Below are 19,399 nucleotides of genomic sequence, written 5' to 3' on the forward strand. Positions count from 1 at the left end.
ACGACTCCTGCGCTTGATCCTGTCAATCAGTAACCCCACCAGTCACTTCTCTCGACCCATGGCTAATTAACCTAAAAAAAGGTGACAAGTGTCCCTTATCTTAACAGAAACAAGGCACGCGGTAATATGCTGCTTCCAGTTGAGAATTCACACTAGCTAGTTTACTCAGTCATCTCAAACACAAACAATCAGTGACTTTGATTAGTTTGTGCCTATACAAACATGAATGATCGCGTGACCAATGTGCAGCACCCAGTAAAAAAACTCGCTACGGGCAGCTTTTCACCCGTGCCAGTTCTTGTTTACTGTGTTGAGATGTGGAGCATCGATCCGATGTCGACTCTTGACTAGAGGACAAGAACCGTTCAAAGGCGCCATTTTTCTTTTGCTCTCTCTTGGAAGGTTGAGATGAGGCTTCTGCAAATAGAAAGATGAAAGGTGAAAGATCAAAGAGTGGGAGAATTGTTCTTCCCTGTCGTTGGTGCATCAGTAATATTATTACTGGCTATCGTACGCGTGCGTGGTGACTGTGCCTTCCGAGAAGCTTCCAAAGTTTTTAATTGGTTAGCGGCACCTTCCGAGAAGAAACGAATCGGATGCCAAAGGTCATGGACTCATGGTCATGTGAATGTTGTCTGCATAGCCATGTAAGTCAAACGAGGTTTGTTGTTTTAGTTTTACTGATCAGTTGCACTGTTCGACATGTCACTTTATTTTTCATCGCGACCTAAAGGAGCGTACGAGATTTAGACAGACGATGTCTACAATGTTCTTTCATGGCAATTGTCCATAGAATTCTTAAAGTATATAAGCTTTACAATTTGTGAGTGTAAATTAAGATGATAGCATGTACAACAGAAAAATAATTACAGTATATAGTTCCACTTAAAAATCTTACATCTTTTTAACAAATATTTTATTTCTCTTTGTTCCCTTTCCATGCCAATTTTTTTAGCATGGCACTTCTTGTGGATAACTGAAACCACGTTGTTACAATGTTGTACTAATTTTAGGGATTTACAGTAAAAATAAAGAAGAGAAAATTCACCACAGGTCCTCAAACTTGCAGTGGCGTTAGCTTTAGTCCCTGTGGTTAGAAATACCCGCAATACGGTCACCAAACTTGCTCTTGGGGTCATATACAGTCCAAAATACGTTTTTCTATACGTACGCACTGAGCTGGCCTCAGTCAACTCGAGCCACGCGAGCGCTGACTGCCACATGCGCTTGCTCGCTCGAATACGCAGGCAACCAGGTTTTTTTGCAAAACTGGCAGTTATTAAAAGATCTCCTCCCCCAACCTGGTCGGATCGAGCCACCTGGTCGGGTCGGACTGAGCCACTCCCTCCCCTGCTTCTCCTCCCCTAGTTCTCCTCCCCTAGTTCTCCTCCCCTGGTTCGTCATCGCTGCCGAAGTGGTCGTCTCCGGCGTGGTCGAGCGTGGCGACGACATCATGAGCTCGTCGTCGGGCACTGCGCCGCCGCCGTCCGCGCCATTTGGGAGGGGCATGCATGACGTCCCTCTCGCACCGACGCGTCGTGACGAGCATGCCTCGCCGCCCCTTTATGGTACGTCCCCATCGCCGGCAGCTTCTGTACTCGATCTGTCCATGAAAGCTCCGGGGAAGAGCTTGCGTTCGAGTCAATTGCGCACATGTGCTAGGGTTTGGGCTATTTCTCTCCCCTTTTGCCACGGATGGTGTAGGGTTTAGGGTTTTAGAAGCGGATGTTGAGCAGGGCCACAGATCAAAGCTAGGGTTTCTGATGGGCTATGGATCTTGTATTTGGAGATGAGCTAGGGTTTGCAGCGCACAATTAGGGTTTGATTTTGGAGCATGCAAGGGGAAGGCCATGCTCGCTTCTCCCCTGTTTCTTTGCTTGATATGGCCTGGTTGTTGATCATGATATGAAGATGATCGTTTTGCGCATGATATGGCCTGGTTGTTGATCATGATATGAAGAAAGATCATATATTTGTTCGGTGGAGGCCATGAATCCGTGCTTTCCTTTCTGCAACATGTATGAAATTTGCTTTGTACTTGAGTTACATGTCTGAATATTGAAATGTCTGAACTTGATTTAGTACAATAACTGAACATTGACACTGAGCATTGCCACCTTGCTTGTTTTGGTCCAATTACAGTACTTTACTGCTTGCTCAGTATCCTTACTTAGCTGAGCTACTGGTGGTTTGATACAGTAACTGAACATTTGGAGTTAACTGAATATTTTCAGCTTGACTGAACATTCATAAATGTCTCTGTTTATGTTGTCTGAACATTGCAAGTTTGAATGTTTTGCAGGACCCCTAAGCAACCAGTTCTCTGTTGAGGTCATACATGGTGGCTATTTCCTTTGTGCAGGCAAGCATAAGGGTTACCACAAAGGCCACTCCATTTGGTATGACTACTGTGACATAGATAACTGGACACCTGCTGTTGTTGCTAGTCTGGTTGAGAAAATTGGTTATGAGTTTGAGGGCAGGATCAGGGCTTATTGGTGTGTTCCTGGGTTGACAGTGTACAAGAATGGATTAAGAGAGATTAAGATGGGAGACAACACTATGACAGAGAACATGAAGGATTGTGTTCTTAATGGGAATCATTTTCAGCAAATATTTCTTGATCATGATGAGAGCCTGAGATCATATATTTCTCCTGTTCCTAATCATTCAGATGATGAGGATCCTCCATTTGCCAAATTCAGTGGAAGTAGGCCAAAGAAAGAGCAAGTGCATGATCAAGAGCATGAGGAGCAAGAAGAGAAACAGCAGCAAGAGGAGCAGGCTGAGCTCACTGTAGTGGAACAGGAGCAGGCTGAGCTCACTGTAGTGGAACAGGAGCTACCTCAGCATGATCAAGAGCAGGAGCAAGATGAAACACAATCAGAAAGTGGAGCAGAGTCAGAAGAAGATGATTTCATACCAAGTCCACCCCAGCCAGGAACAACTTACCTTTCATCTCAGTTTGGGTTTAGGGCCAGGAAATCCTCTAGGTGTTTGAACATGGATGCAGCAGACACAGTTGGTTGTTCAGTAATGCAGGATTCAGATGAAGATTACAATCCACAATTTGTTGATTCAGACATTGATTTGCAAGATGATGATGACTTGTTTGACAAGAATGTTGATTGTGACAAAGGCAAACGTAAAGCACTCCAAGAAGAAGCTAATGATCCTACTGAAGATGTGGACATGTGCTTGCCTTCATCTGATGAACATAATGTTAAGCTAAATTTCAAAAGTTTCAGAGAAGAGGACCTGGCTAAACCAGACTTCAAAGTGGGTCAGACAATTGCTAGTGTTGAGTTACTGAGGAGGACTATCAAGGAGTATAGCTGCCATGAAAGGGTTGACATCAAGTGCCCTAGAAATGATAGGAAAAGAGTTAAAGGCATTTGTGAAGATGGGTGTCCATGGTCTTTGTATGCATCATTTGATGGGAGAATCAACTGCTTCATGATCAAGAAGTATAACCCAAATCATACCTGCATAAAGAAATGGAGTGTCAAGTCATTCACTGCCCCCTTCATGGCAGGGAAGTATCTTGATTCATTCAGAGCAGATGAAAACATGAACATGAAGAATTTTTCAAGGGTTGTTCAGAAGGACTGGAACATGACAACCACAAGGAGCAAACTTAGAAGGGCCAGGAGAATAGTGAAGAAAGTAATTGAAGGAGATGAGTTAGAGCACTATAACAGTATGTGGGATTATGCAGCAGAATTCAAAAGATCAAACCCATGCATCTCTTTCTATGTAGGTATCAATGATGGCATATTTGGAAGTTGTTATTTCTCTCTGGATGCCTGCAAAAGGGGTTTCATGCAAGCATGTAGGCCTGTCATTTGTTTGGATGGATGCCACGTGAAGACAAAGTATGGAGGTGTTATGTTGTGTGTTGTTGGCATGGATCCTAATGACTGCATTTACCCTCTAGCTTTTGCTGTTGTTGAGGTAGAGAACACACACACACATGGAAATGGTTTCTGTCAAACCTAAAGAGTGACTTGGGAATTCTCAACACAGAGCCATGGACTATAATGTCAGACAAGCAAAAGGGGCTGATCAAGGGAGTGAGGCAGGACTTTCTTGATGCAGAGCACAAACACTATGTTAGGCATATTTGGCAGAATTTTCTGCAAACACACAAAGGAGATATTCTTAAGAACTAGTTATGGAAGTGTGCAAGGAGCACAACACCAGAGCTGTGGGCTGCAAGCATGGAGGAGATGAAGGTCATCAGCATAGAAGCATACAAATGGCTTGAGCAGCTACCACCCAACACTTGGGGTTGGGGGCTTCCAAAGAGACTTGGCCAAGTGTGATATCCTTCTGAACAACAACTGTGAGGTTTTCAACAAATATATTCTTGAGGCCAGGTAGATGCATCTCATATCAATGATTGAGAAGATCAAAACTTAGATCATGGTCAGATTCTACAACAAAACAAAAGAGGCAGAGAACCGGCCTGGTTCTGTATGCCCAAAAATAAGAAAAAGAATTCAAAGGAATATAGAGCTGGTAGCTACATGCATGGTTTCAGGGGCTGGTGATGGCATCTTCCAGGTTGACAACAGGACCAGGACATACATTGTTGACCTCAAGGAAGAGAGTTGTACATGCAAAAGGTGTGATCTTAGTGGAGTTCCCTGCCACCATGCAATTGCATGCTGTAGACAGGAGAGAATTAACCCAGAGAGTTTGGTGCACTCCTGCTACAATGTAGAAGCATTCAAGTTAGCATACAAGCCAATTATCAAGCCTTGCAGAGATAGGAGTGAGTGGAAGAAGATGAATGGGTGTGAAATCAAACCACCTGTATATGAAAAGAAAGTTGGAAGGCCTTCAAACAAGAGTAGGAGAAAGCATCCTTATGAGATTGAAAAGAAAGATGGCACAAAGGTACTGACCAGACATGGAGGCACAATAACATGTTCATATTGCCATGAACAGGGCCACACCATCAAAGGATGTAATACAAGAAAAGCTGGCATTTTGCCAAAACTAATAGTGAGAAGGGGGCCAAGGGCTATTCCTGAGGATGTGTCCGATGATGAACCAGTTATGGAACAAGATGAACAGGAACAGGATGGTGGGCAAGTCACATAGGAGGAGGTTCATGTCACACAAAATGATGAGCAAGTCACACATGAGGAGGTTCATGTCACAAAAGATGATGGCCAACTTACACAGGAGGATGTCAATGCCACACCGAATGATTGCCCAGTGCAGCAACAAGAGGATAAATATGATACACCAGTTGTTTTTTAGGTAAATTCTTTTTTGTCCATTTCTTTAGGTTGTATTTAATGTGATACACCAGTGATGATAGCATATGATGATTGGCTATGCACAGGTGCAAGACTTTGGACATACAATGCTTCTTAAGATGCAGCAGTCTAGGCCTGTACCTAGATAAGAAACTGAAGTCACTCTGCCAGATTCATCATTCATATTATAGGCATCCAGTTCTCAAGCTTCAGCACATACAACAAACAGCTACAAATGGTGGCAACCTGACCATGAAGTTGTTGAAGATGAAAAGATACAAAGAAAGGGAGATGGCAGCCAGGAGAGATGAAGCACTAGAGGCAATGAATGAGATGGCAGAGAGGAGAGCAGAGGAGGCTGAAGCAAAGAGGCAGGAAATTGCTATCAAGAGAGCAGAGAAGGCAGCCAGAAGAAGAAGAGTAGCAAAAGAGAAGAAGGCTGAGGAAACAGTGGCAAAGATGGTAGCTTCAGCAACAAGAAAAGCAGCATTACAAGAAGAGAAGGAGGCCAGGGCAGTTGAAGCAATTGCAGCTAAGGCAGAGGCATCAATGAAGAGAAGAGAAGAGCAAGAAGCAAAGAGAGCTATTGCACTGAAGAAAAAACAAGTTCAAGAAGCAAAAAAGAAACAACAAGAAGATGCCAAGAGAAGAAGAGCTGAATCAGTTTGCCCAAGTGCACCAACAAGAAGTGGACGTGTGCCCAAGAAGAAGAGAGTCAACATGTTTGATGAGTTCAGATGAATCAGTGCTGTTGCACTTGTAATTCAGTGATTTTTTGGCAGAAACTTAAATCTGAGTAATTTGATGCTCATTGAGCTCAAATGTGGCTCATTCAGTGAGACATAAGTAATTTGATGCAAACTGAATTTGATGCAGCATTGCAATTGTGTATCTGTGTCTTAAATGAATTTGATGCAATCTGAACTTAAATGAGGTGATTCAGTGTTTTTGCACTATTAGAATGGTTTTGCAATGTTAGAAACAAAAAAATGGGTGGCCTGGGTCTCGAACCCAGGACATGTAGTATTGAACGCTTGGGGCAAAGCCAGTGGAGTAAGTAGTAGTGCTTTGATCAAAGGCAGATACTAAACTATCTATTTAGTAGTTGCTAGTGGCTAAACCGCCCATGTCTTTTTGGTTTCCTTCTACGCTCTTTAAGCCCACCCACCCATCGCTCCGCTCGCCACTCACATCTAGTCCACAGTCCACCCACGTCGCCTCAGTTACCCCACTTCCAAACCCCCACTCCACCCTCGCCGCCAACCACCACACCGCCGCCACCGGCATGGAGAACAGCCCCGCCTGGCAGAGGGTCATCATGACCTCGCAAGCAGTGACAAGGCCATGCGCGCGGACCTGACAAAGATCGGGAAGTGGTTCCCCGGCATTGCGATGCTGCGTCACCATGCGCGTGGCCTCCTCAAGATCATGACCGACGACGAGTTGGAGCGCTGCTGCACCGACCGCCTCGGTATCTCTCCTGCGCTCGTCCTCCGCTTCACAATGCAGGAGACGCGCTCCGATGACCCGGGCCAGCAAGCCCGGTGGTGGAGGTACCGGTCCGCCACCGTGCCGCGGCAGCCGGATCCGTCGCGCGCTGGCTCGCGAGCGGAGCGCGTCCAGAACGTCGAGGTGGCCGTCCCCGTGCCTGTCAACACGGCCTACTGGGACCACTACCAGCCCGACCTCATCAGGCCCGACGACGTGTCCGATTACATCTCATCGGAATCGGAGTACGACTCTGGCTCCGCCGACGACTCTGGCTACGCCGCCGACTCGTCGTGGTCGACTGGCTGGGAGGAGTCGGAGGTGATTGTACTCTCTGACGACGAGCCGGAGGTGGCGGCGCCCGTCGTCCCCGAGATGGAGGTCCAGATGGTGGCGCCCGTCGCCAGGGGAGGGTGACAAGCACCGGCCCATTGACGTCGAGCTGCTTCCCGATGTTCCTGACATCATGAAGCAGGAGGTGGAGGTGGTATTGGCCCTGGAAGCACAGGACAGCGCAACGCAGCCAGAGAGGAAGAAGAAGAGGAAGGTGGTGGCAGCCAGGGAGGTGGAGGTTCGCCGCTCGGAGCGCCTCCAGAAGTTGAAGAACTGAAGATGAAGATGCAGTAGAAGGCATGAAGAAGATGCAGTTGCAGTAGTTAGGTATGTTGAAATATACAAACTTTCAGCATATAAGTTATAAAAAATTAGTTTGTTAGGTGTGCTTGTATATTAAGCACATAAGTTATTTGTAATTTCTGGCTATTGAACTGGCTGTTGATGCTATATAAGTGGCAGTAATCCAAAAGTGTTTTGTTGGTACACAATGCTGTTGATGCAGTCTTGTTGCTATATAAGGCACCAATCTAAAATTGTCTTGATGCTATATACGGCAATAATTCCAAAAGAAGTAGGTGCTAAGGTTTTGAATCTTAACTGAATTTTTGTCTGAATCTTTGTCTTAACTGAATTCTGTCTTAACTAAATTCAGACAACTGTTAAGATTCAGTTAACTGTAAAAAATTCAGTTAGCTTTTCAAACTAAATTCAGACAACTGTTAAACTAAGTGGCAGTTGATGATGATGATGTTGAAGTTTATGTTCTCTGTTGATGATGTTGTCTAGTTATGTAGAGTAGTTTATGTTGTTGATGCTATAAGTTAACTGAATTTTGTCTGAACTTGTTGCTATATAAGGCTAAAAATTCAGCTTTCTTTGTCTTAACTGAAATTTGTCTTAAACTGAACTTTAATTCAGTAATCTTTTCAAAAGTACAAATTTTGTCAGCAAATTCAGTTAACTTTAAAAATTTAGTTATTACTAATTTTAGTTAGCTTAACTGAACTTTGCCACCTATCTGAAATGGCAACACTGTAACTTGCACACCCTGTAACTTGCATCATCCATGCACCTTTGGTCCACCAACAGATCCACCCCCACCACCACCAAATCCACCAACAGGTCCCCTTCTTCTTCCTACTCTTCGACCAGATCCACCACCAGGTTCCCTTCTTCTTCCTCCTCTTCGACCAGATCGACCACCAGGTCCCCTTCTTCTTCGTCCATTCCTCCTCTGCTCCTGCTACCCTGGTCTACAGCAGCAACCATGGTGTCCTGGGATGATCTCCCAACCTCTTCTGAAGATGACTCAGTGACCAGCAAGGTTAGTCATGTCCTCTCCTCCACGCAGCTATGGTTAAACAGTAGCTAGGGTTAAACAGGTTCTAGGGGTTATACTTAACAAATGCATTTTTTTTTCTTTTTTAGCCTCCAGGAACAATTTTGTGCAAAGAATGGCCTGGCCTGGCCACAGATCTGCCTAGCTTTACATGTGAGCATGGATCTTTGTGTGAGAAGCATGTGGCTTTTCAATCTGTTGATAGTGGCAGAAGATTCCTGGCTTGTGCACACAAGGTTTGTACAAATCCAGACAATGCTGCCATTTTATCATCATTTTACAGTGACAGTGGCTTTTATCTGAAGATTTGCATATAACTAGATAATGTCACTTAACTGAATGTTTCTTTGGATGATAGGAAGTACCTAAATGCACCTATGTGGAATGGATAGACCCTGAGTGGCCCGAAGCATTGAAGATGAGCCTAGCTACCATATGGAGCCTGTATGAAGAGGAGACAAAACAAAGGCTACAAGAAAATGTGTTGAGTGCTGAACAGAACTTGAAGATCTTGGAACAGAAGACAAAAATGGAGAATGAGCTGAGACATTTCAAGCTCGATTTTGCCAACATAGTGGCTGAAAAGGAGCAGGCAATGAGTCAATTAGGCAACACACAAATTGTTCTATCTGATCTGAAGGAAGAGCTTGAGAAGAGGAAGAGCACTGACAAATCTGTAATAAACATTCATCGGGTATTCAGGGCTAAGGCAGAGAAAGAGAGGGACCAAGTCATGCAGGAGAGGGATCAATTGAAGCAAGAGAAGAGAAAGCTTGAGTACATGACAGCTGACTTATTCAAACACAAGAGGAGACCAAGGAGAAGACAAAGTAACTTAAGGGGATGCTGAATGATTTTGACTGAACTTATCTTGTTCTTGTCCCTGTGTAAACTTAATTTGACCAACTATGTTGTGAAATGGATTTGGTTGTCAATTGATTTTATCTTGCCTGTCAACTGAATTTTAAGTGCAATGGATTTGGTTTTCAACTGTAATATGTTGTCAAATGATTAGAATTCAATTGAGACATGTTGTGTTGCTGTCTAAATGAAGAAGTAACATAACAATATTGGTACATAACTCCAGTCTTCATATTATTTGATCAGTTATCCATTACAACCATCACAGCATGCAACCATTACAACCATCAAAGCATGCATCCAAACCCAAAACAAGTACTTAATCTACTTAGTGTGCTCTGCTCACTAATTTCATTCAGTACATCTCACTTCTTCATGACTACTATGAAACACAACACAGAAAGCAACATAACAGCAGCCATCACCAGCTTCAGCAATAGTAGAATTTCTCTACCTAATCCAAGCAGCATAGCAACTTGCTGCTTGGTAGCAAAGTTCTTCTCACTAGGGGTGCCAAATGATCCAAAATCAACTCTGCCAGCACCTCTCCCAGCCATGCCTCTTCCAGCTATGCTTCTTGTGTTCATTGCTTCAGTCCTCTTCCTCTCAAGGTCCTCCCTTTTATCATCAGCTGCTCCTATTGCATCCACCGCAGCATCACCAACAAGAACCCTATGTTCAACAAGATGCTGCACATATTCTAGCTCCCAACGCCAGAAATCACATGTGACCTAAAAAACAGAGAAACAGAGCATTTTCAGTTATCTGAAAAAGTTCAGTTAACTATAAATTTCAGTTAACTACCACCAACAATTGCAGTACAAACCTAATGCCAGTTAACTAAGTTCAATCTGACAAAACCCTAATGCAGTCTTACACATCAATCTGATGCAGAAACAATGAAGAAAATATCTACCACACAGGTAGAGGAACCTGACCTAGTGTTTGTTGCACCTGTAGAAGACCCACCCCTCGTGCTCGTCCGTGCCAGAGCGGTAGAACTTCACCTGCTCACCACAATCCGGGCACGGGATCAAAGGAAGGACAACGGAGCGGCCACGTAGCCCAGATCGAACAGAGCTCGAAGAAGACATGAGGAGAGATGGCGGCGACAATGTCTGCGGCGGTGGAGAGAGCGGCGACAATGTCTACGGCGGTGGAGAGAGAGCGGCGGCAATGGCTGCGCCGGCGGCGGCGAGGGCGGCGGCGGAGGGAGGCGGGTGGGCTAGGGTTGGGAGAGGGCAGCGGGTGTGCTCGTCTGTGCTCGGTCCGCGCGGGTGGCTCGATCCGACCAGGTGGGGGAGGAGATCTTTTGTTCTGCCAGTTTTGCAAAAAAAATCTGGTTGCCTGCGTATTCGAGCGAGCAAGCGCATGTGGCAGTCAGCGCCCGCGTGGCTCGAGTTGATTGAGACCAGCTCAGTGCGTACGTATAGAAAAACGTATTTTGGACTGTAGATGACCCCCCAAAGCAAGTTTGGTGACCGTATTGCGGGTACTTCTAACCACAGGGACTAAACTAACACCACTGCAAGTTTGGGGGCCTGTGGTGAATTTTTCTCAATAAAGAAATCCAACCCTCCCCTACTCTGCACCCTATTCCCTGTTTTGGGGATTTTCGCAAAAATAAACAAGTCCGACCCTCTACCTACTCCTCTTAGGACTGTCATTACGGCACCGCGTTGCCAGTGACAAAGTAGACACCGATATAATTTGGAGCTCTCTTCTATTGATCAAGTCTCACCGCGGAGTTGCATTTTTTCCTAACCCTACTTCACAATGAAGAGAAGAGGATGAGGGAGGGAGAGATACACCTGCTTTTGCTTTCCTTTCTCGCCAGGGAGCAAACCTATATGATTCGCGAAGTGAGGCGGTGTTAGATGAATAATTATTGAATTCATGCTCCAGCTAACTCATCCAAAGGTCCAAACTGATGGAGAGTGGCGAGCAATATATTTCAACACCCCCCACCCATTTACATCTAGGCTTATTTAGTCTTTAGACGTGGGATTTTTTATTTTTGCTGCAAAATTATTTTTTAATACGGTGTTGGCAGGGTCTTAAACACAAGACCTCCTAGCTTGGATACCATATTGAATTCATATTCCAATCAACTCATTCAAAAGTCCAAACTATTGAAGAAAGATGAACAATATATTTCAACAGTAATATAGAGGTACTGGAATCCACATTGAGGAAGGGTGCCTGCAAATGTGCAAGAGCAGCGGTGGGTATTGGAGCGCAATTCTATCTGTCAATACTAAGGCCATCCAAACAATGGAATTCGAGGGTTCCGAATTTGCACAATATCTACATCCAAACACGCTTTTATTAGACATTTTTACAATATGTCCAAGCCATCGAAACACTACACCAGGAGAGTTGAGACTATATACGAAAGATGTGTTTGACTGAATTATCTCGTTAAAAGCATGTCTGTTTGCAAAGTGGACTTGTAGGAAATTTGTACAAGACACTTGATTGGCCGTGCATGATAAGATTAAGAGACAACCCCACTACTAGAAAAACCCCTACTAATGGCGCACCTAATATGGTCATTAATGGCGCATCTGTGATGCGCCATTAACAGCACGCCATTAGTAATTGTTACTAATGGCGCACCACCTGGTGCACCATTAGTATCTGGTATACTAATGGCGCACCGCGGGTGCGCCATTAGTATAGGCCAGCGTGCGCCATTAGTATGCCTCCCAGGGGCCATGTATACCCAGGTGCTTTGGCATACTAATGGCGCACCACCTCTGGCGCACCGTGGTCAGGGTGCGCCATTAGTAGTTTCAACACTAATGGCGCATCAGAGGGTGGTGCGCCATTAGTATATACTAATGGCGCACCACTTGTCTGGTACGCCATTAGTGTCATTTCCATCTATAGCCCTTTTTCTAGTAGTGCCCATTGCACATTATATTTTATTCTCATCTCTTAGCAACAAATGTCTCGTCACTTTTTTAGAAATATCATGTTACCGCAAATAAGATTAAGAGACAACCCATTACACACTTTTTTTGTCATCTTTAGATAACATGACAGGATTTAAGATAAGACTAGGGGCCTAAGTAGATCTCCCCACATCCATGAATTATGTTGCAGTGAAGACTTCAACTGCATGGTATAAGGGCGAAACAACTTATGGTTGGATGGTTAGGAAGACAGTGATATCAGTTCAAATCCTGAATTTATTTTAAATTTTTTGCTGATGCACGTTCAATGAGACGTTTACGTTGACTACATGGCGTCTACAGTGAACACAGACATCGTAGGAAGGTCAGTTTTACGTCGCATGTAATGAATGAAGCAGAAAGGCACTAGACCTTGTAGTGCGTACTACGTAGTACTGAGCACGAAGCCACGAACCATAACTATGCACGTAAGAAACGCGACCAGTTCAGTGAGTAACACGTGACGAAGTACATACATAGTTACACACGTAACAGGAATTAGCTGGAAGTTTCCCGCTTAGCCGCGGCAGTAATCGTGCTTAGCCTCCACGAAATTAATCTTGCTTAGTCGCGTGGGTGCCGACGTGGCATGCATGCATGCAGATGGGCGGTCCGCGCGCACGTGCACCGTAGGCCCGCACGAGCAGACGGAGCGGTGGCTGAACTGGTCCGCCGGCGGCCACGGAAAACGACTTCTTTTTGTGTGCGTGCGCGCGCGCTCGGGAATGCGTCCTCGTCGCTTTCAAGTTTCAACGTTGTCCCAACAGTCTTTCACCGCCAAAAAGGGTTCCGACGTTCTTCAGCGCCAGCGCGTACGGCCGTTTTAGTCCAGTCCAGAACCCTGCACGTTGCCTTGCAGAAATACTACAACATGATTTGTTTTGCAGGTGGGGTTGTATCTTTAGATATCGCTGCAATGGTTACTTGGCCACGAATGCAATGGGCGACGTCTCATGCTTTTTTGCCCCAAGAAAAGATGGCCTTGACGTTGTCGTGTCTTTTTTTTAAAGCACCCATATTCCATTCAACTACAAGCAAGATCCATACAAATACGAGTACAACTCAAACATACACCAAGTTGTCCCACCATATCACAGAGAGCACCTACATAAACAGCAAAAACGCACAAAAGTCCTTGGGTCCCTGTTCATCCTCAAGTCCTCAACCTTTAACGAACCGACGCAATCTCCATCGCTGAAGAAAAGGAGAGTCGTCGGCCAAGAAGCAAGGGTAAGTACACCATCGCCACAAAGGCTTTGTGAGCCGCATATGGGCCCCATCCTCGTGGACGGGAACCAGTGTCGAGTTCCGACGCAATTGACCATCGCCGACAAGGAGAAGCATCACCAGCCACCACACCCACCACATCACCACGGCCATTGGTCGCCTCCAACGAGTAGATCTGGAATCACGGATCCAGATGCCGCATACTCCTTTACACCGCCACAGCGCAACCGGCCCCGCCGACCCGGTGATACTCCGCCTCCCTAGCCACGCAACATCGCCAGAGCAAGCGCCACAGCGATTGAAAGCAGGCTGGAGGGATTTATTCCACCTCATCGGCGTCGTCCCCGCTCAAGCACCAATGCTTGGAGAAACTACCCTAACAACCCTATCTACACGGCCATGCAGTTAACGATGGTCTCCCCCACCTCCAGGCGCCAAGAGGTCACCGGAGGCAAGGGAGGCCGGCAGAGACGGCCCGTCGGAACCACCCCTCTCGTGTCACCTGTTTTTCGCCTCTAGGCACTGTTACTCTTGAGCAACCGAGAGAAAACCAAATTGTCGTGTCTTCTGCCACGGAAACGTACGTGTCACATTTTCTTGCTCACGAAAAAAAATTATCGTATGAGAGAAATGTATTAGTCGACACGAGTCGTTCTACGGCTTTACTTGAAAAGCACACATATTGTTCGTTGATTCACATTAGAGAAATGTTCTTTTGGGCATCACATCATTGTATAGCACACATTTTGTTCGTTGATTAAAAAATTGTTTTTCTAATACTCAGATGCAAGAAAATTCCTTAAACTCAACACAGATGAATGTGTGTCTATGTAGTACTCTCTCTATGTAAAAATACATCACACATTAATTTTGTCGTAAGTCAAACTTCATAAAATTGCACCAAGCGTAAGTCAAACTTCATAAAATTGCACCAAGCTTATAAATATAATCATCAACACCTGCAATACCAAATCTATACCATTATATTGATCATGAGATCCCCCCGCAACAAAACAATCATCATGAGATACTCCTATATTTTAATATGGTACATATTTGGTATTGTAAATATGGATTTATCTTCTTTAAACTTAGTCAAACTTTATAAAACTTGACTTGGGAAAAATCGAGTAAGCAGTTATGCACTATATTTTTTTATGGAAGGAATAATAAGGCATAGTAGTTAAAAAAGGCAACACGAGCATACTTAGCCGAACCGACATTAACCAATCACCTTCTTGAAGATAACACATGTGTACGTCCCCGCCAAAATAAAACACATGTGTACGTGTCGTGGCAGCATTCCTCACATTTGCTCCGTCGTCAATAAAGGCCACATACATATCCTGCTTCTCCCCACCGTCCATGGTTCTTTCTAGCCCGTAGCAAAACGACTTACTACAACCTACCTTACGTTTTATCTAAAAACAACCTACTATTTTACTTTGCTCCCCTCCAACGGTGTGCCACAGAGTTTCTTCTTTCTTGCCCGATCCATCTCATCACTGTATGATTTTTTTTCAGTTGACATGCACAACATCGTGCCAAGTCAGAGAGAGTACAGTGGATCCGTGCCTTAGCCCGGTGATGCTTAGCACTTGGCAGCATCGCATGCGTCATCACGAAGAAATTAAGAAAGAAATCGTCCAACCAAGATCTAGACACAAAAACCGAATACGTTTGCACATATTCCTTTCTCTCTGTGCGGGGATCCAGTCAAGGGCTACCCTAAATAGTGTGAGCTGATGCCTTTTGATTAATTTTCTTTTGGCTACTCGTAGTGGGAGTATCATAGCTAGTACTTCCTCCGCGTTTTTTTAGTCTACATATAAAATTTGATCAAAGTTAAGCTTGATAAAGTTTGACTACCTTTTGTGTTAAAAAATATCGACATTCACAATATGGAATCAATATTATCATATGCATCATGACATGTATTTTCACACTATATAGTTTTAGTATTGTAGATGTTCATATTTTTTAAATATAAATTTGGTCAAACTTTATATAATTTGACTTCAAACAAATTTTATATGCGGAGTAAAAAGAAACAGATGGAGTATTATGCATGTCAACTAGACACTTTTGATGAAATGTCATCAAATTAAATGAAGAAAGAGAAGGTTGAATAGCAAAATAAGTATGATATTGTATCATATTAAATGATGTGCTACTATGTGTCATGCACTAGATAGTATCATACACTAGTAAAGTATTATATGCACGATAAAAGTGTATGATACTTCCCACTACGACCAGCCTTTCATGATCTAAACGGCTACACCTATGTACTACTTTTATCGTAACCTACGTAATTTCTTTCCCAACTAATTAAACCGCACCCCCCCCCCTTGGCCCCCCATTTCAAGGGTGTGGGCCATGTTCCCAAATAATGACCCATAGAAATCTGCTATTTTTTCTGAAAAAACTTTCAATATATTCATCTTCAATCATGGCAGTATAACGAACGCCAGAAATAATAAAAATAACATTCAGGTCCGTGGACCACCTACCGACGATTACAAGCACTGGGGCGAGACGTTGGCGCACTACCATCATCACCAACATCGAGAAGTTGGCGTGCTAAGACCCTATAGGACCAGCGCACAGAGCAGTGACCATTATCATTGAAGAAAGTCGTAGATCGGAAGGATCGAACCTATAAACACCCAAACGGAGACAATTGAAGAACAGATTCAAATAGATCCACCGAAGACCAGCACCGACCGAATCCTGCGAGATCCGACGGAGACACGCCTCCACACGTCCTCCGACGACACTAGACGCACAATCGGGATGGGGATAGAACGCGAGAGACATTATTCCTACTGAGGGGCATCCCCTCCGCCACACAGCCCCAACCATGATGCTAAACCTAACAAGAACGAGAAAAGGGTCCCTCCCGTCAGCGCGGGGCCGAGGTCCTCCGTACCTTCATGGCCCAAAGGCCATCGGGGATGGGGTGGACCGGCGGCGGCAGCGCCGATGGGAGGACCAGGAAAACTTGAGATCTTTTCTTGTAAAAAAAAAAAATCTCTTCCATCACTATGCTGCACACGCAGGACTCTTCTCGATCGGCCGCCAAGTTGCATGCACTTTGCATGTTATAATAAGCTAAGTAAGCTTTCTGCATTTCTCATAGCCAGTAAGCAAGAAGCTGCTGCGGCGTGCTGCTGTGAAGAAGATTCGTCAAGATCGGCTGTGGCGGGAGAAATGAGACCAAGCAACTTCGCCCGCAATTATGTCACCTCCTTAACTTCTTACAGAGCCCTCGCCCGCCTCATTTATAAATTATAATCCCCCAACGCTTTCACCTCCATCTACTTAACTCCAATACTACCAAGAGGCAAGAGCTTCCTATATATACAACGCATATGCACGACACAAGGAACAAGATCCATACAAGTATAGAACTAGGCCGAGAAGCAGCAACAACCAGCAAGCAAGACGTATAAACGATGGTGGCCAAGGCGAAGTTGAGCGCCATGGAGTTGGAGATGGAGAAGGCAACGAGAGACGGGGAGGTGGTGCTCGGCGGCGCCGAAGACGATGAGGGGGAGGAGGACGTGGTGCTGCCGGGGTACCGGTTCCACCCCACCGACGAGGAGCTCGTCACCTTCTACCTCCGGCGCAAGGTGGCCGGGAAATCCCTCAGCATCGAGGTCATCCGGGAGATGGACATCTACAAGCACGACCCATGGGATCTCCCCAGTAAGTTCCTTCTCTCCATTCATCATCATGCGCCATGGCTTGATCAAGTGCAATTTCTTTTCTGGGACAAAGACTTTCTATCTGACAGAGTGCAATCATCCACCTGCAAATTACGAAGAGGCGAGCACGGTTGGCGGGGAGAAAGAGTGGTACTTCTTCTGCCTCAGGGGGAGGAAGTACCGGAACAGCATCCGGCCCAATCGGGTGACCGGATCCGGCTTCTGGAAGGCCACCGGCATCGACCGGCCGATCTACTCCGCCGGCAGCGGCAGCGCCAGTTCCGGCGTGTCCATCGGGCTGAAGAAGTCGCTCGTCTACTACCGCGGCAGCACCGGCAAGGGCACCAAGACTGACTGGATGATGCACGAGTTCCGCCTCCCGCCGGCCGCCGCCGCGGCCACCAACTCCTCCCCGAGCATGCAGGAAGCGGTAAGTGGTCCACGCGTGCATTCCATTTCCACCAAAGTCACGGTCCGTGGCACTTGTGATGTGGTGCGGTGTGAGTGTAACATTGACCCTCTGACGTGTGACCTGGAAATGCAGGAGGTGTGGACCATCTGCAGGATCTTCAGGAGGGCCATCACCTACCGGAAGCAGCAGCAGCCGTGGAGGCCGCCGCCCGCGCCGTCCGCCGCCGACTCGAACTCCAACACGGGGAGCTTCGAGTCGTCCGAGGCCGGCGACGAGTACATGAACTGCCTGCAGGCTCCGGCACCCGGCGCTCCTTGCATCCCCCAGCAGCAGCACCAGTACGTCAGTCAGATGGACGCAGTGAACGGCAACAACTTCTTCTACAGGGATACCATGCACAACCAGCCGTTCCAGGGGCAATGGAACGCTGCACCCGCCGTGCCGGAGCCGGAGGAGAAGCCACAGGATACACTATCAACGGCCGTCACCTTCCACCAGAATGACCATAGCCACGCCGTCGCCGCGAACGATTTCTACAAGGTCGAGGGGTACTTGGAGGAGATCGCGAGGATGCTGGAGGTCACCGATCCGGCAGGGTTTTACGACTACAGATCATACGGTTGATCAGCATTCAGCAGGAAACTCTTCGGCTCCGTAGGCTCCCGCGAGTTCGCCGACGGGCCGGTCACTCCCGGCGGCTTCGGTAACACTCGCTGCTTCGGAAACTGAAAGAAACGGCGTAACAGCGACGGTGTCTGGGAAACTTCCTGCCCAATTCGGGATGGGGTTTACTGTTCCGCCGTCGACGATGGCGACCGGGTAGTACTCGGCTTCTACCTTCTGTGGTGCCTCTGGATTGGTTGAATCGGGTCATCGGAAGGTCTTGAAATGGAGTCCTGGCGGCTGAGTGTGGTGTCTCGGGTTGTCCGGGGAAGCAGCAGACTTCATTGCTGGGCTCATCTTGTCCTTGTTAACATGTATCTTAACAATGTCCCTGAAATCATAGCTAATCCTGTGCGATTGAAATGATATAAGTACATATGATTGTTTTTCTAGTTAGAGCAAAGTATAATAAGGGGCTCCTTGAAAACCTATATTTGAGGAACAGAATTGAGTTTTTAGGGAGTTAAGCACTAGCTGACAGATACCCTAAATCCAACTTCACTAAAAAATTATAAGTTTGGCTACTTGAAAATCTTCCCCAAATGATTATATTCGGTCCAACTAGCAACCCTGGAGCAAACGTAGGAAGACAGCCGCGCAAACCCTGTGCCACGATGCCGCCATCGGAACTCGTGCCGCCGGCGGTCCGCCGCTTCAGTGAATGAAAAACCGAAGAATTTCATGATTCGTCTGCAGAGCCATGGTCGGAAGCAGGGAAGACGATTCGTGTGGGTGTGCATGTTCTGCATCGTCCAAGTGTGCGTGCGTCTGCGTGTTGTGTCATCGTGATCTACCAAGTACGGGTGCCCTTCTGTCAAGAGTCCCTTCTTCCCCTTGTGCCACCGCAAGCTACCCACCGGGCTGCCCTTGCCCAAGGGTGGCACTAGGCCCCTGGGGTGCGCCAGGACGGCCGTCTCACGCGGACGAAGCTACAGGCTCGGCCCCTCTTCCTCTCATGCTTCCATAGCGGCGGCTCCAAGGAGCGTGGCCTCCATGCTCTAAGGCGACTTTTTACGCGCCGGTGCCGAAACAATGCTCCAATCACGCCCCCAAGACGTTGACTTCCGCCGGCTCGGCCTGTTTTTGGCCCGGCGATCGCAGGCCGAACCCGGCGCGCTCGGGGCGCTCGGGGGCTC

General features: G+C 46.4%; 1 protein-coding gene across 1 annotated transcript; it reads left to right on the forward strand.

Moving 5' to 3' along the window:
- Positions 1–16,880: 16,880 nt before the first annotated feature.
- LOC119306304 (transcription factor JUNGBRUNNEN 1-like) lies at positions 16,881–18,589 on the forward strand. The gene is made up of 3 exons (XM_037582560.1): positions 16,881–17,189; positions 17,308–17,618; positions 17,733–18,589. The coding sequence occupies exons 1-3, from the start codon at positions 16,937–16,939 to the stop codon at positions 18,222–18,224; spliced, it is 1,056 nt and encodes a 351-aa protein (XP_037438457.1). The 5' UTR covers positions 16,881–16,936; the 3' UTR covers positions 18,225–18,589.
- Positions 18,590–19,399: the final 810 nt, after the last annotated feature.

Source organism: Triticum dicoccoides, chromosome 5B, assembly GCF_002162155.2.
Source record: "Triticum dicoccoides isolate Atlit2015 ecotype Zavitan chromosome 5B, WEW_v2.0, whole genome shotgun sequence".
NCBI lineage: Eukaryota > Viridiplantae > Streptophyta > Magnoliopsida > Poales > Poaceae > Triticum > Triticum dicoccoides.

Coding starts and splice junctions, on each gene's coding strand:
- LOC119306304 (XM_037582560.1), top strand. CDS start 16,937: ATGGTGGCCAAGGCGAAGTTGAGCGCCATGGAGTTGGAGATGGAGAAG. Junction 17,190..17,307: donor CGACCCATGGGATCTCCCCA/GTAAGTTCCTTC, acceptor CAAATTACGAAG/AGGCGAGCACGGTTGGCGGG. Junction 17,619..17,732: donor CCCCGAGCATGCAGGAAGCG/GTAAGTGGTCCA, acceptor CTGGAAATGCAG/GAGGTGTGGACCATCTGCAG.